At 37.5% G+C, this 17,978-nt stretch overlaps 1 protein-coding gene across 1 annotated transcript in view; it reads right to left on the bottom strand.

Moving 5' to 3' along the window:
- The window catches only part of ace (angiotensin I converting enzyme (peptidyl-dipeptidase A) 1), a 38,871-nt gene extending 34,887 nt beyond the window's left edge, over window positions 1–3,984 (bottom strand). Inside the window, exon 1 of the mRNA XM_062056011.1 lies at window positions 3,417–3,984. Coding sequence (XP_061911995.1) covers window positions 3,417–3,650 — 234 coding nt within the window. The 5' untranslated portion in view covers window positions 3,651–3,984. The remainder of the gene's footprint in view (window positions 1–3,416) is intronic.
- Between the last annotated feature and the right edge of the window lie 13,994 nt (window positions 3,985–17,978).

Here is a 17,978-nt window from a genome sequence, read left to right as displayed (position 1 = left end):
GTTATAATCATGTTAATGTTAAAATTAGCAGTCCAAACATAGCTTTATTTTTGTTTCATAATCATTGATCCACCATAAACTGAAGGTTGTGTAATCTTTTTTTATGATGAATGCACATTGTGGGGCTTTCTGTCCTCAAGCAGATAAATGCAACACAAATTAATAAATTATAAATAATTAAAAACCCATATTGGGAGAAACACGTTGTTTAAAAGAAATCTTAATCTTCCTAAAATCAATTGAAATACAAGAATAGTTTTCTGTGCATTACTAAAAAAAAAAAAAAGGAAAACTGGGTGGGGGAAAGATCCTGCGGTGTAGTGTTTGACCATTAAACACTAAATAAGTAAATTAACAAATGTTAAGAATGACAATCAATTAAAAAATCACAAAAGAAGAGAGAAAAATAATTAAGAAAATTAAAATGTTCCTACTATTGAACAATATCAATGAATACCGTATTTTCCGCACTATAAGACGCACCGCACCGGATTATAAGGCGCACCTTCAATGAATGGCTTATTTTAAAACTTTGTTCATATACTGTATAAGGCGCACCGCATTATAAGGTGCACCGCATTATAAGGCGCATAGAATAGACGCTACAGTAGAGGCTGGGGTTACGTTATGCATCCCGTAGTTGCGAGACCTGTTGTGGCTCAATATTGGTCCATATATAAAGCGCACCGGATTATAAGGTGCACTGTCAGCTTTTGAGAAAATTGGAGGTTTTTAGGTGCGCCTTATAGTGCGGAAAATACGGTATGTATTTAGTTTTAAAACATTTTATTGCATTATTTAAAAATATAAATGTTTTAAATAAATACTAAATACATGTTTTTTAGGAATCCTATTTATTTGTTTATTTTTTATATTTGTTAATTATTTAAAAACAAGAAGTTCATAGTGTTTGACCACTACTATGTATTGCTCTGGACATCTCGTGGATTTTTAAAAAAGTGGATGAAAATTTGCTGAAATTCGCAAAATGAAGGGGGAAACCCTCAAATGTTTACCTATATATATCAAATCTTGTCGTTAGAAAATGTTTCACATATACGTTATTTTTTTCTACCAATAAAAAAATCAGTGCCTATGTCAGTAATCACCTTGAATCCAATTTACCATGTTAGGCTGTAATAAACAAATATTCCGTTGGATTTACGGCAAACTAGTGTGTTAGTGAATTGTTTTTGTACTTTTAGCTTGTTTAAGTGCACTTGTTGTTGATCAGTTCCCTGCCAAATTCCCATAACATACATTTCCATATGTTACCACATTGTAATATCATTTTCATTTGCTAGAAGAAAATTGTTGCAACCATAAAACATGTGACAAACACAGGCTCAGTCCCAAATAGTAAAAATATCTGCGCACACACATAAGTGTAGCTTTATTGCAGATGATCATGTTTCTTTCTTATGTGTGCTTTTTTCAGCCGACTGCAGAGGGAAGAAACGGTGTTGAATCATAAAATCTGACCTTTGTGCACCTTTCCTCCATCTACGTCTTTTTCTCAATCACTTTTTTTTTTACGCTGACCTCCACCCATCCACACCAGCGGATAATGACATTCTCTTCCGAGGTAAGGCGGTAAAGCTAAGGCTCAAGCATATTTTTACTGATTTGTCTTTGTTTTTGCACTACAATTTACTCACTTCACACTGATTGACTTAAACATTAGGTGCAGCTGCACTATATAACTTCCAGTGGAAATTCTGCTTTCATTCAATGCCATGTATTATCACTGTAATTTGGAGTGTTTTATTAATGCACTGCATTTTGCTGAGAGTGTGTACCTACCTAATATTCTGGCCAGTCGGTGTATAAGCCAACCAATCTGTCAAATCACTAGTTAAAAAATGTTTTACTCATATTCGTCATGGAATGTCAACTTTTGATGATTGACCAGTATTTAATGAGATAAACACATATATAAATGGATGATTATATACAGAAAAAAAATGTTTTAATTAGAATTTAAACATTATTTCTCAAGAGACTTTTCTGACTTCATATGTATTAATTACTATTATGTGTTGATAATATAATTCTAATTCAGCACTGAAAACTCTGAATGATAGTTACCGTTGCTAAAAATATTGTGACCTTATTTTAAATCAATACTATTAGTATTTGAAATTAATACATACACATCATGGAATATAAAAATAAATTAAAATATAAAAATGACAACTCAGAAGACTTGACTGACATATTTATGTGTTAATATAAATACTTAGTATAAAAATGGTGGCCTTATTCTAAATAAATATGTGGGCTCTGTACCGAGGATGTCGTTGTGGCTTGTACAGCCCTTTGAGACACTTGTGATTTAGGGCTATATAAATAAACATTGATTGATTGATTGAAATATATTAATTGTTTAAAGAAATATGGTCAACCAGTATTTAAAATAAATACATATATTATCCATGAAATCAGATATATATATTTCTCAGATTGTAGTTCCCATTTGAATTGCTGTAACTGTTTGGTTATTTAATATCCACATTTATATTTTAACTGAGCAATTCCGTCATTAGTTAATTTATTGAGCACAAACTCTATAAAAGATAAACTTCAAATCAATAACATAAATCAATTGAATATACTGAACACTGCACATGAAAATTTGATGTATTCAAACCAACTGTTGTCTCTAAAATAACTTAATTTGCACTGAAACTAAACCCTCCTATTGTTGATGCATATGTGACCGTGGTCATCTGACTTGACTCATTGTCCAGCGCTGCACTTAAGGCGCCAGGGGGTTGGGTTTACACAACATACTATTGCTATACTACTCTAGCACAGCCTCACTAGGTGGCATACATTACTCAAGGATGACTTTCTTTGTGCATTTGTGCCTTTAAACATGAATTCAGTGTTTGTTACTGAAATGACTTGCTACTGGGACACCTTGTTGTTGTCAGATGAGGTCTGCTGCCTTTTTACTTTACTTTCCACCTTCCAGGCTAAACACATTGAGAAAAGCAGGACTCATTCTGCAACGTGACTCATGTTGATGTTGTTGGCATAACAGGGGGGCCTTGCATCTACACCTGTTCCCAAAGCTTGGATTTATAGAGAATTCCTGTTGTGACAGCTGTGCAAGCATGAACATCAAAATAAAAAAAGAGCCATGCAGGGCAAGTAAGTAAGAATCATTCATTCTGAGTGCCTTTGCAGCTTCATTGGTGCGTGCCGCTGCCCTTTTTTCTCTTGCTTTGTCATCATGCCTCACACAAAAGTACCTCGGGCTCATGGCTACTAATGTCATGCCTGTAAAAAGCTGCTCATTGAGGTATGGAACTAGGAAAACATAGAAGCAGCACAACATGTGGAAATGGATGCAAAGTTGCTGACAGTGCTGTCCTGTTGAGATGCAGTATTATATACAGGGGTCATTCTACCTGGAGTTGGGAGTTGTGTTCTGTCAAGTTGGTGTTGTATTTCCAGCTTGCTGAGACGCTGTAGAAGAAAACCTTCTCTGCTGTGCTGTTGTAGTCATTCAGGAATTTAAGTGCATCGGCAGTGGTGTTGGAATACTCCCCTGGCAGCCAGTCTTGCGGCAGAGCGTCACAGCGCTCCAGCACTGGCAGCAGTAACAGTACCAAGCACGCAAACTTCCCCGTGGCTTCCCCCATTAGCACGCACGCCGGCAACAAGAATAAAAAGTTGGGAAAGGGGGAAAAAAAATTAGACACTGAAGTTCTTCTCAGCCTGGACTGATCTCAACGCTCAGCAAGTGTCTTTTTAAAGTGCAAGTGTGACCCAACCCACACCACACGCCTCTGCAGCCTTCAACAGCAACGCCTTACTTGTCGCTTTCCCAGCCAGCCAGCCAGTCAGCATCAGCACCTGAAAGATATAACCAGCGTTGAATAGATAAGGTAGAGCTGGCCGCGAGTATAGTAGAGTTGTTGTGTGTCTGCAAGCGCCAGCGTCTCTCAGACCAGCACCGGGAGAGACTCCACATACTTTGCTCTCTGTTGGCTCTCTCCACACGCAGAAGGGAGAAGAGACATGGGAGGGGGAGTGAGGACACACAGCGCAGGCTCGAAAGACAAACACACATAACCATGAAATGGCTCACCTTCAATTTCATGTCATTCTCGACATTTACCCGTGCACCTTTAATACATTGTGGCCCTTTAAAAGGCCTCATTAAATGGTAATAGAATGCCAGCTAGACAATAATCGCAATAAAACATTTGAATTTAATATCAAAGACTACCAGAAATGCTCACAATAGCACTGGCATCGACAGCTGTGGCTGTAGGCAGCCTCTTGTAGTTTTTTAAATATTTTTTATGAACGCCATAAGATAACGAGTACAAAATTATTTTTCATCATTTTTGGTTTTCGAATGTTTACCCCGGTTTTTGTATGCCTTCCACCCGGGTATCATACTGCCAAACATTGAGGGCCTGATTTATTAAGATCCAAACACCACGCAGTAAACAGTGTATGCAATCTATAGAATAGTGTGTACTAGTATTGGCCGTGTTGCATGCAGTTGAAAAGTGGTGCAGACCGCCTTATTTTTAAATGAGCATTTTGTGTGTACTACAAACCCAGTTTCCATATGAGTTGGGAAATTGTGTTAGATGTAAATATAAACGGAATACAATGATTTGCAAATCCTTTTCAACCCATATTCAATTGAATGCACTACAAAGACAAGATATTTGATGTTCAAACTCATAAAGTTTTGTTTTTTTTGCAAATAATAATTAACTTAGAATTTCATGGCTGCATCACGTGCCAAAGTAGTTGGGAAAGGGCATGTTCACCACTGTGTTAAATGGCCTTTCCTTTTAACAACACTCAGTAAACATTTGGGAACTCAGGAGACACATTTTTTAAGCTTCTCAGGTGGAATTCTTTCCCATTCTTGCTTGATGTACAGCTTAAGTTGTTCAACAGTCCGGGGGTCTACGTTGTGGTATTTTAGGCTTCATAATGCGCCACACATTTTCAATGGGAGACAGGTCTGGACTACAGGCAGGCCAGTCTAGTACCCGCACTCTTTTACTATGAAACCACGTTGATGCAACACATGGCTTGGCATTGTCTTGCTGAAATAAGCAGGGGCGTCCATGGTAGCGTTGCTTGGATGGCAACAAATGTTGCTCCAAAACCTGTATGTACCTTTCACCATTAATGGCGCCTTCACAGATGTGTAAGTTACCCATGTCTTGGGCACTAATACACCCCCATACCATCACAGATGCTGGCTTTTACACTTTGCGCCTATAACAATCCGGATGGTTCTTTTCCTCTTTGGTCCGGAGGACACGACGTCCACAGTTTCCAAAAACAATTTGAAATGTGGACTCGTCAGACCACAGAACACTTTTCCACTTTGTATCAGTCCATCTTAGATGAGCTCAGGCCCAGCGAAGCCGACTGCGTTTCTGGGTGTTGTTGATAAATGGTTTTCGCCTCGCATAGGATAGTTTTAACTTGCACTTACAGATGTAGTGACCGACTGTAGTTACTGACAGTGGGTTTCTGAAGTGTTCCTGAGCCCCTGTGGTGATATCCTTTACACATTGATGTCGCTTCTTGATGCAGTACAGCCTGAGGGATCGAAGGTTTAGCTGCTTACGTGCAGTGATTTCTCCAGATTCTCTGAACCCTTTGATGATATTACGGACCGTAGATGGTGAAATCCCTAAATTCCTTGCAATAGCTGGTTGAGAAAGGTTTTTCTTAAACTGTTCAACAATTTGCTCACGCATTTGTTGACAAAGTGGTGACCCTCGCCCCATTCTTGTTTGTGAATGACTGAGCATTTCATGGAATCTACTTTTATACCCAATAATGGCACCCACCTGTTCCCAATTTGCCTGTTCACCTGTGGGATGTTCCAAATAAGTGTTTGATGAGCATTCCTCAACGTTATCAGTATTTATTGTCACCTTTCCCAACTTCTTTGTCACGTGTTGCTGGCATCAAATTCTAAAATCAATGATTATTTGCAAAAAAAATTTTTTTTATCAGTTTGAACATCAAATATGTTGTCTTTGTATGCATATTCAACTGAAAATGGGTTAAAAATGATTTTCAAATCATTGTATTCCGTTTATATTTACATCTAACACAATTTCCCAACTCATATGGAAACGGGGTTTGTAGACGGAGCATCATCACAAAGACTTGCAAGAATTGTGCATTCATTAATCATGCTCCTACCTGAGGCATTTTGCTATGTTTTCAAATATGCAGCAGACATGTACTACTTGTTATGGCCATTTTAGATGCCATAAGATCTACAATGCTTGCGCTCATTGTAGAGGCTGTGTTACATTCTTGTAACTGTTTCTGACGTATGTTGTTTTTTTCCTTGTGTTGTATTTTAGTCCCTGTCCTGTGGTTTTATTTTGTAATTTGTCATTGCCTCGTTCTGAGCACAGGCTTCCTCACCTGTTGCCTGATTGGCAACCAGGATACACCTGCATCTGGTTGCCAATAAGATTCTTATCTTCCAAACAGGGTCAGATCATTGCTTCAAGTACACGTGTTGTTCCCGGTTCACAAGAAGTTCAGTGTCTTGTGCACCTACTTTTACACTCGCCTTCTTTTGTTTTTCACCACTCCTTTTGTGAGTGAGTTTTCTGTTTGTTTCTCCTCTCCATGTGAGCACGCCTTTTGTTTATGTTAAATAATATTCTTTTACTCATTGTCTGCCCCCATCTTTGCGTACTTGGGGTAACGCCCCAAAGCTGTGTTCAAGATTTCTGACAGGCTGCATATTACTCCGTTCAAAACGCAAAAAATGCAAACTTAAATCTATATTTTATAATATAAGTAATATTCTTATAATGTTTTTGTAAGTGAAAAAAAACAATAACATTAAAAAAATACTAAAGGACGGCAAAACTCATAAATTGAATTTCCTGGTTCAATCCCCTGCCTCTGCACGCACTCCCAGTGCCCCTCACTATGAATGTGTGTTTGGATGTGTGGTGGTGGTTGGAGAGGCCGTAGGCGCAAACTGGCAGCCACGCTTCCGTCAGTCTACCCCAGAGCAGCTGTGGCTACGAATGTAGCTTACCACCGCCAGGTGTGAATGTGGAGTGAAGGAATGATGGGTTCTCACTTCTCTGTGCGCGCTTTGACTGTCTAGTGTATAGAAAAGCACTATATAAAGCTAATCCATTATTATTATTATTAATATTACCTTAAGTCGTCTAGCAGCTTTAAAAAATATACAATTATGTTACTGAATTTTGTATTTCTGAGCGTCCGTATGACGGAGGATTCTTGTCTGTGCGTCGTCTGTTTGTGCATCGCGAGCACTGATCCAGAAGCCGTGTATTGAACTGTCAGTTTGCACGTCCTTATCAAACATGCAAAATAAAACGCTAAATAGTGGTTGCAAAAGTGGGTTGAGTGTTGATAAATCACATTGTGCATGCTAAAAAATTATACCCGCATCTTCTTCTCCCAGTATTGTGGGCGTTGTGATGATCAGCATATATTTTGCATATTAATAAAGACGGAGACAAAAAATGAATTGCACGCCTTATTCTGCTCACTTGACAGACTAAATCCACTTTGCACACTTTTAGCAGAATAGTTTTGCGTGTACATGTGTTTTAGTACATGCAAACCTTTAGTAAATCAGGCCCTAAGTGTAACAAACTAACTAGTTCTTCCAGCCCCTGAATTCCTTGTTTTTCCACTCAGTCGCTGTGCTTTAAAAACAATTTTTTTTTTAAATGTATATATAATTTAAAAGCAAAATAAAAAGATTGAAACAAATAAATTACCAATGAGCATTTTGACATTTTTTAAACAGGACTACTGCATGTATTACATTAGTATGCAAACTTAGAGTGCAAGTAAGCAACACAGGTCCTTCCCCTGCAATTTAACAATATTATTGCCTTGGTGACTTATAACATTTATAACCGCGATAGTGGTGCTGTGCGTGCGATTCATATTTGCTTAGTGGCATGGCGAGAATGAATTAATATCATATATCATCATTATTGATGACATCGTTACCACCAGTTATTATTGTTTATTAGAGACACAACTGATAACATTGTTTTTATTCAACACTATTTATTTGTTGGGATAAATGACACTGGGTTCAGGCATGAGGATGAGCCCCTGCATTCTGTTAGGTGTTAATAAAATGAAATACTTATTTAAACACCACATATGAAAGATAAGCGATATCAGTCTTGCTCATTTCTTCAAAAATGTAATGCACGTGTTTAAAATTTGAACCCAGCTGGCAACTTATTGACAGAAGACATAATACATGACTGATAACACACAAAAAGATTTACCTCTGATAGACGTGTGAAAAGTTCTTCCATCTCTACCATAACATTTTTAGGTTCAGGTTTAAGAGGAGTTAGAACTAAATTAATAGTTTTATCTATCACCAGGTGTTAAGTGTGGGCGTGCGTGGGTGCATGTGGGAGAGAGAGAGAGAGAGAAAGAGTAAAACAGAGTGTGTCCTGCATGACAAAGTCATTTTTCTGCAGTCTTCCAATCCCCAAATAATTGAATGTGGCTTCCCCTGTAATGGAATTCTGTGATGTGTGAAGAGACTATGATAGCCTAGAAAAGCCAATCTCGGCACCATGTTGCACACCACTGGCCGTGGATGCTGTGGTGTGCGTGTGTGTACGTGGGTGTCAGTGCGTTTATCTGTGTAAGGTCACATGTCATCAGGTATCTCATATTCCCGTAACCTGTTGTCAGCATGCCCACCAAGTTTGTGGAGTGTAACACAGAAGCGCTCATTCGTTTTGGTTTTTATTTCTGGAGTGCTCGTTTAGTAGAACATTTTGTATAGTATTGCATTTGTTTTTTTGTTACAACATGCCCACCATTAAGGTAAACTGAGGTCTAAAAAACACTAACCAATTAATTATTAACCACCTAGTATGGACTTATGCTGTCTTAAAGTTGAAGTTAAGCTTATGATGCCGTAAATTGAGTGATGCGGACAAGTTTTTCACTGCCTATTTTCTAATATGCTTCTGCCGTAGATACTTTGTGTTAGTATGCAACTATAAGTATCTGGTCCTTGTTTAGATTGACAAATTGTGTTTGGATTGCAGTATTGTTAAATTATGGACTCATTTACGTATGTCGAGCTCGTGCTATTGTGGGCTTTGCTGTTGGGTAGCTGCTAGCTCCTAGTAGCTTAATGCCTACCATGTTTACCTTTTGTAAATGACTCGACTAAAATACAAGAAAAGACCAAGCTTTTGTGTTTGTTGGAGGACATTTAGATGATAACTGGTTGTCCAGCTTTGCACAAGTCATACCAAAGACAATAAAAATGGGACCCATTGCCTCCCTGCTTGGCACTCAGCATTAAGGGTTGGAATTGGGGGTTAAATCACCAAAAATGATTCCTGGGCATGGCCACCGCTGCTGCCCACTGCTCCCCTCACCTCCCAGGGGGTGATCAAGGGTTATGGGTCAAATGCAGAGAATAATTTCGCCACACCGAGTGTGTGTGTGACAATCATTGGTACTTTAACTTTAAACGCTGCAAGACTGCTTGTATTGGAGCTTACATCGGAGATTTTACATGCAAGCTAATATCATTTGATATTTGTTTTATGCTAATGTCCAATATCAATATCGGATTGGGATACCTATATGCCACATGTCCACCATGTTGTATTGAATATGGTGTTTTATTCATTAGTATTTGGTATATTTTGTTTAAAAAATGTTTTGGTCACTCACTCAATAAAAAAATAGGAATTTTTGTGCAAAATGTAAAACATTTTGCCCAGCATGCATGTTTGTGAGTTAGGACTTAAATGTATGTTATGTTATTTTTTTGGACTGAATAGGAAATTGTTTAGTATGACGGTAATGTCGTGCAAAAATTAGCATTTTAGCAGTGCGAGAATGGTAATTAGAAACATTTTTGGACTGTGTATTCAATGAAAAATAATCTGCTTTTCATGAAATATTGTCAAATGTTTTTGTACATTTTCAATACAATATGCCCACCATGTTTTTAAAATTGCTTTTGAATTCAAAACTATTTTGAAGGCTCACATAATAAAATATTGTAGTATATTGTTTAGAGCAGTGGTTCTCTAACTTTTTTCACCAAGTGCCACCTCTGAAAAAACTTGGCGAAGTATTTATTAAAAACAAGGCAGAGGTTTTATTTAACACGTGTATTTAATGTTGTGGCCACTGTAACATTGCACACAGTTTGAACAGTAACACTGTGTTGCTACATAGGAAAATAAAACACTGTTCTTTAATCAAGTAATTTTTTGACGTACCACTAGATGGAGCCAGCATACCACTCGTGGTACACGTACCACAGTTTGAGAACCACTGGTTTAGAGGTAATTTTGTGAGTTGTTTTGTTGTTTAGAATTTTTTTTGCGTATATTTAGGTTTAGTTTATTGTTAAGAGAAAAGTGCACAATAATAAACATTTCTGTTAACATGCCAAAGTTAGCCAAATGGATATTGTTCATTTTCACCCATCGTCCCTAGACAGATGACAAAAGTCACCCTGAAAGAATAAAATAACACATTGTCAAATAAAATATAGCAATTACAATCGATTACTAAAAGTACAATGAAGATAAAAATGTCAATCAGACAAAGTTTGCATATAGCATGTTTTTTTGTGGTAGGAATTATAATATAAATTATACAATTGTATTGTTATGATTAAAAAGTGTTTGTTGCTGCATCCTCACAAGGTTCTGACTGATACGTTTGAATACAGCTAATCAGTGAGAGAGGAAGCCTATTGATAACTTATCTTACCACTGTACTGTGTCATATCCAATGACTCATCATTGCTGTGCACACTGAAACATTTATATTAAGATATCCAGCAATCATTCTGTCTCTTTTTCCACCACATTTCACAAATGCAGCATTTTGCCGCACTTAGCATGAGTGTGGAATGACGATAGAAGTGCTAATTGGCGGTTATCAAATCCTGCTTGTGTATTTGTGGCGCTGAAAGAAATGACATCATGTCTGAGGTCATACAGTGCAAACTAGAAAAGAAAAGAAAAACGTGACATTTAAAGAAAAACATCTGATCAACATTGAAGCAGGCGTGTCGGTTTGGCTAATTCTGCTTGTAAAAAAAGTGTTCTGAAGCTAATCGCCATCTGCTTAAGCGGAAGGTCATCTGTTGCAACACGCTGATAAGATAAGATAAGATAAGGGTGGAAAAGCACCCAAAGATGAACAAATGCTGAGGAGTTGTGGCTTTAAAAAGTGTTTTTTAACCATTTGAGTTGGATGTTTAACCCCAGACTGAGTTGATTACAGAAGAGCAGGGGTCCATTTGGTTAAAGTTTAAAGATAAAATCTTGATGGCACATCCAATCGTTCACCATGCCGCTAAATGCTCAAATAGGAACCTTGTTTACGGAGCGGTCATGATGAAATCGGTGCTAAGTTGTAGACGATAGACACTTTGGTTTGGCGGCATTCGCTATCTCACTTATTGGTGGGTTTCTCTACTTTAAATTGTATATGTTTTTTTCCATATAGTAATGTAACTAAAAGCAGTTTGAGGGCACTATCTCCAGGGTAAAACAAGAGCTGCAGCTATGAATCCAGCAGGGGCGATGTCTCACAACAAGTCAATTTACTCAACATTTTCCAGCAGGACGTCACGTGTGAAACTTGCATTTTAATAACTGAGAGTACATTATAAAAATAGCTATTTTGATCATGTAATTTTTGTTTCATGATAGGAAAAAACAAAAAACGACTGGTGTCTTTGAATTGCATTTTAAAATCCAAAAAAGAAAATTGAAACTTACAAACCCCGTTTCCATATGAGTTGGGAAATTGTGTTAGATGTAAATATAAACGGAATACAATGATTTGCAAATCCTTTTCAACCCATATTCAATTGAATTCACCACAAAGACAAGATATTTGATGTTCAAACTCATAAACTTTTTTTTTTTTTTGCAAATAATAATTAACTTAGAATTTCATGGCTGCAACACGTGCCAAAGTAGTTGGGAAAGGGCATGTTCACCACTGTGTTACATGGCCTTTCCTTTTAACAACACTCAGTAAACGTTTGGGAACTGAGGAGACACATTTTTGAAGCTTTTCAGGTGGAATTCTTTCCCATTCTTGCTTGATGTACAGCTTAAGTTGTTCAACAGTCCGGGGTCTCCGTTGTGGTATTTTAGGCTTCATAATGCGCCACACATTTTCAATGGGAGACAGGTCTGGACTGCAAGCAGGCCAGTCTAGTACCCGAACTCTTTTACTATGAAGCCACGTTGACGTAACACGTGGCTTGGCATTGTCTTGCTGAAATAAGCAGGGGCGTCCATGGTAACGTTGCTTGGATGGCAACATACAGGTATGTTGCTCCAAAACCTGTATTTACCTTTCAGCATTAATAGCGCCTTCACAGATGTGTAAGTTACCCATGTCTTGGGCACTAATACACCCCCATACCATCACAGATGCTGGCTTTTCAGCTTTGCGCCTATAACAATCCAGATGGTTCTTTTCCTCTTTGGTCCGGAGGACAAGACGTCCACAGTTTCCAAAAACAATTTGAAATGTGGACTCGTCAGACCACAGAACACTTTTCCACTTTGTATCAGTCCATCTTAGATGAGCTCAGGCCCAGCGAAGCCGACAGCGTTTCTGGGTGTTGTTGATAAACGGTTTTCGCCTTGCATAGGAGAGTTTTAACTTGCACTTACAGATGTAGCGACCAACTGTAGTTATTGACAGTGGGTTTCTGAAGTGTTCCTGAGCCCATGTGGTGATATCCTTTACACACTGACGTCGCTTGTTGATGCAGTACAGCCTGAGGGATCGAAGGTCACGGGCTTAGCTGTTTATGTGCAGTGATTTCTCCAGATTCTCTGAACCCTTTGATGATATTACGGACCGTAGATGGTGAAATCCCTAAATTCCTTGCAATAGCTGGCTGAGAAAGGTTTTTCTTAAACTGTTCAACAATTTGCTCACGCATTTGTTGACAAAGTGGTGACCCTCGCCCCATCCTTGTTTGTGAATGACTGAGCATTTCATGGAATCTACTTTTACACCCAAGCATGGCACCCACCTGTTCCCAATTTGCCTGTTCACCTGTGGGATGTTCCAAATAAGTGTTTGATGAGCATTCCTCAACTTTATCAGTATTTATTGCCACCTTTCCCAACTTCTTTGTCACGTGTTGCTGGCATCAAATTATAAAGTTAATGATTATTTGCACAAAAAAAAAATGTTTATCAGTTTGAACATCAAATATGTTGTCTTTGTAGCATATTCAACTGAATATGGGTTGAAAATGATTTGCAAATCATTGTATTCCGTTTATATTTACATCTAACACAATTTTCCAACTCATATGGAAACGGGGTTTGTAATTTATTTTTTGGTGTCCTAAGAGCAATGACAACATTTTAAAACGGTTTGATTGTCATTTTATATTTCATATAACAAAAATTGTAATCCCTAGTACAGTGCTTCTCAAACTGTGATAGCGGTACGGGGGCTCCATCTTCAGGTAGTGATACGCCAATGAATCACTACATCAAATATTCAAACAGTGTTACTGTTCAAACTGTGTATAATGTTACATTGGCCAAAATATTAAATGTACTCGTTAAATAATAATGATTATTTAGGCGTATTCGCTACTGTATTTTGGTGGTGCTTGGCGGGCCAAGGGTTTTCTGAGGTGGTACTTGGTGAAAAAAGTTACAGAACCACTGATCTAATAATCAAACGTTAAAACAGACCGAAACAAAGGGTTTTTCAAATTCTGAAACCGTAAGTTTTATATTTTTAAAGGTAGATACCTGCGTGCCTGGCTAAAATGTCCACACAGAAATGATTTTAGACATGGCACAACAAGGATGGACATTTATAGAAATTTCTAAGCACATATCACACAAAAGTGGAGACAAAAAAAAAGGATTGTATCACGCATCAAACAACACAATACAGTGGATCCGTATTGTTTCTTACAAGCCAGTCCGCGGTCCTGTCTTCCAATCGCTACCTCCAGTTCCGGTGTCGTAATATGAAAAAACATCCGTTTTGGTCTGTTTTTTCGAGACTGTTGATATGCGCGTAGATTTCTGTAGATGTCAATCCTCATTGTGTCATGTCTAAAATAATTCCCACGTAGTGCTCCAAAGCCATTCTAGCCAAATTATCCCCGTTTTTACTTCGTATATCCCCGTTTATGTTCAATGTTTTATTTTTATGAAATATAAAATAGAAATCAAACCTTTTTTTGACACCAAAAAGAACACTTTTTAAAATGTTCTATTTTGCCTTTTAAAATGAAATTTAAATAAACCAATTGTTGTTTTTTTCAACTTCTATTGATGTAAAGAAAATCTAATGACCAAAACATAGACTGACTTATTTTTATGGGTGTTTACATTAGTCACCTTTTTTCACCATTCACCTTGCATGCAAATTATATGCCACTTGCCAAGATTTAAAGGCCTACTGAAACCCACTACTACCGACCACGCAGTCTGATAGTTTATATATCAATGATGAAATCTTAACATTGCAACACATGCCAATACGGCCGGGTTAACTTATAAAATGCAATTTTAAATTTCCCGCTAAACTTCCGGTTGAAAAACTACTTTGGATATGACGTATGCGCGTGACGTCACGACGGCAACGGAAGTATTCGTACCCAATGTGTCACCATACAAAAAGCTCTGTTTTCATCGAACAATTCCACAGTATTCTGGACGTCTGTGTTGGTGAATCTTTTGCAATTTGTTTAATGAACAATGGAGACTGCAAAGAAGAAAGCTGTAGGTGGGATCGGTGTATTAGCGGCTGGCTGTAGCAACACATCAAGAAGTACTTACTTGGATAGCAGAAGCGCTAGCCGATGCTAGCCGCCACCGCATCTGTGATCGGGTGAAGTCCTTCGTCGCGCCGTCGATCACTGGAACGCAGGTGAGCACGGGTGTTGATGAGCAGATGAGGGCTTGCTGGCGTAGGTGGAGCGCTAATGTTTTTATCATAGCTCTGTGAGGTCCGGTTGCTAAGTTGCTAAGTTAGCTTCAGCATCGTTAGCAACAGCATTGTTAAGCTTCGCCAGGATGAGAATTATTAACCGTGTAGTTACATGTCCATGATTTAATAGTATTGTTGATCTTCTGTGTATCCTTCCAGTCAGGGATTTATTTATTTTGTTTCTATCTGCATTGGAGCCAGATGCTATCACGTTAGCTCAGTAGCTAAAGAGCTTTGCTGATGTATTGTCGTGGAGATAAAAGTCACTGTGAATGTCCATTTCGCGTTCTCGACTCTCATTTTCAAGAGGATATAGTATCCGAGGTGGTTTAAAATACAAATACGTGATCCACAATAGAAAAAGGAGAAAGTGTGGAATCCAATGAACCCTCGTACCTAAGTTATGGTCAGAGCGAAAAAAGATACGTCCTGCACTGCACTCTAGTCCTTCACTGTCACGTTCCTCATCCACAAATCTTTCATCCTCGCTCAAATTAATGGGGTAATCGTCGCTTTCTCGGTCCGAATCGCTCTCGCTGCTGGTGTAAACAATGGGGAAATGTGAGGAGCCCTTCAACCTGCGACGTCACGCTACTTCCGGTACAGGCAAGGCTTTTTTTATCAGCGACCAAAAGTTGCGAACTTTATCGTCGATGTTCTCTACTAAATCCTTTCAACAAAAATATGGCAATATCGCGAAATGATCAAGTATGACACATAGAATGGATCTGCTATCCCCGTTTAAATAAAATAATTTCATTTCAGTAGGCCTTTAATTTAAGAATAATGTTGTTGTTTTTAAATACAATTCTGATAAAATCCTGATCTCTATCTTAAAAGTCCTGCCAATTTCTAGATATACAAATCTTAATTTAGGATGTCAAATAAAATACAATTATCTGTCCATGCAGCTTGTTAATTTCACTAGTTTTTTGTATTTTTTTCTAAAATCTAGTCTTTTTATCTTATATTTTGACCGCTCTTTTCTGCGATGTCAGTCCTCACTGATGTCTTGGATCAATCTTGTTTAGTTTATTTTCTTTGACTTAAACCTCTAATTACAAAAAGTATGTGCCACAATCGTTTCTCCCTTGATTAGTCACATAAACCTTTGAGGAAAATTTGGTTTAATAAAAACATGCCATTATTTAGATGTTTTTTAAATGCCAATGAATTTTGTTAAAATACATTTATAACAGCAGCACAGTGGAACAGGGGTTAGTGCATGTGCCTCACAATCCGAAGGACCTGGGTTCGGGGTCTTTCTGTGTGGAGTTTGTGTGTTCTCCCCATGACTGCGTGGGTTCCCTCTGGGTACTCTGGGTTCCTCCCACCTCCAAAGACATGCACCCGGGGATAGGTTGATTGGCAACACTAAATTGACCCTAGTGTGTAAATGTGAGTGTGAATGTTGTCTGTCTATCTGTGTTGGCCTTGCCAACTCAGCCTAGCATTCGCCTACCACCCGAATGCAGCTGGGATAGGCTCCAGCACCCCCTGTGACCCCAAAGGGACAAGCAGTAGAAAATGGATGGATGGATACATTTATAACAAGAGAAGTAATAAATTAATGATTAAAATAAATTAGATGATAGGGTCTTTGAAATAAGTAATTTGCATATACAGTACAATAATTAATCATACTGTCTAACAGCTTGTATTTCAAATTTTATTGACAATTTAATTATTTCTAAATATAAATAATGAATGGACAATTATAAAAAATATAATTTTAATTGCTGTATATTTATATTGCTTAATATTGGCACAAGAAACAAGATGGCTAGGCTTTTCCATAGTATAACAAAATATATATGTTATTGTGTAGTGTTTTATTTCTTGTCTTTGTGGTGGTGAAGCTTTTTCTGATGACATTTTATTCTAGATATTTGAATCAAAATACATGAAAAGTGGTATTGTAATACGAAGGTAGTATTGTAATACGAAGGTAGATTGTTGTTATTATTATTTACATTTAGTATTTATCACATACAGTAATAGAAAAGTTCAATGCACTTTATTGAACAAGCTCTCATGAACCAAGTAAGAGAAACATCCATGCTGTCGTTGAGCTTTTTTCCTTCAGTTAGGAAGTGTGTGTGCAAAGTTTTAAACAGATGTTTTGTAACCTGGCAGACAAGCAGACAAACATCTGTCCTTATCCAAACAACTTATTGCACATTGGAACCAAAACATGGCTGAAAACCAGGACTAGTGCCAAATATTTGGCTGATAAACTCACTCATTGAAATAGCATGTCCACTTTCCATTAGCGGTGTCTTTAACATCACTCACACAAACACTGTAATTAGAGATGGTGAGGCATTCCTCCTGTTTGGACAGGATTTCCTGTAAAATACAATGCATGTTGTGATTATGCAACACTGTTCCATTTTTAAGGGATTCAACACTACTTTAAAATAGCAGCAATTCATACCATGTGTGCTTAACAAAATTAATTAAGATCATTTGACTTCAGCAAAGATGTTCTCTGATGACATGAAAATACGCCCTCTGGTGGCTGTGAGTAGAAGTTATTTTTACCGTTGATCTTTTTGTCCAAATGTTTTAATATCCTATCCATGTGAATTATTGGTGGTATTTGTATTACTACCAGTGGTTGTATTCTGAATCATTATTAGCAAAAAATTGGAGAAAATACTTTTGAAAATATATAGTAATATATATAGTAATATATAGTTCAAACTTAGTAGTAGTCAAATAATAATTATAATGTAAATACAATCATATTTTTTTGTAACTACCATTATATTTACACTTGTAAGTAGCACAACTACAATTTACAAGTTATATTTTTTCTGGTTTTAATATTATGTGTAGTGTTATAATATACTATTTATATAAATAATATATCATTCGAATTGTTTCTCCGATAGTCCATCCATTCATTTTCTACCGCTTCTCCCTCTCGGATGCTGTATAAATGATTGTACTCA

The sequence above is a fragment of the Entelurus aequoreus genome, linkage group LG08 (genome assembly GCF_033978785.1).
Source record: "Entelurus aequoreus isolate RoL-2023_Sb linkage group LG08, RoL_Eaeq_v1.1, whole genome shotgun sequence".
NCBI lineage: Eukaryota > Metazoa > Chordata > Actinopteri > Syngnathiformes > Syngnathidae > Entelurus > Entelurus aequoreus.
The sequence above is the reverse complement of the archived record's forward strand: the minus strand, read 5'-3'. Positions and strand labels throughout refer to the sequence as shown.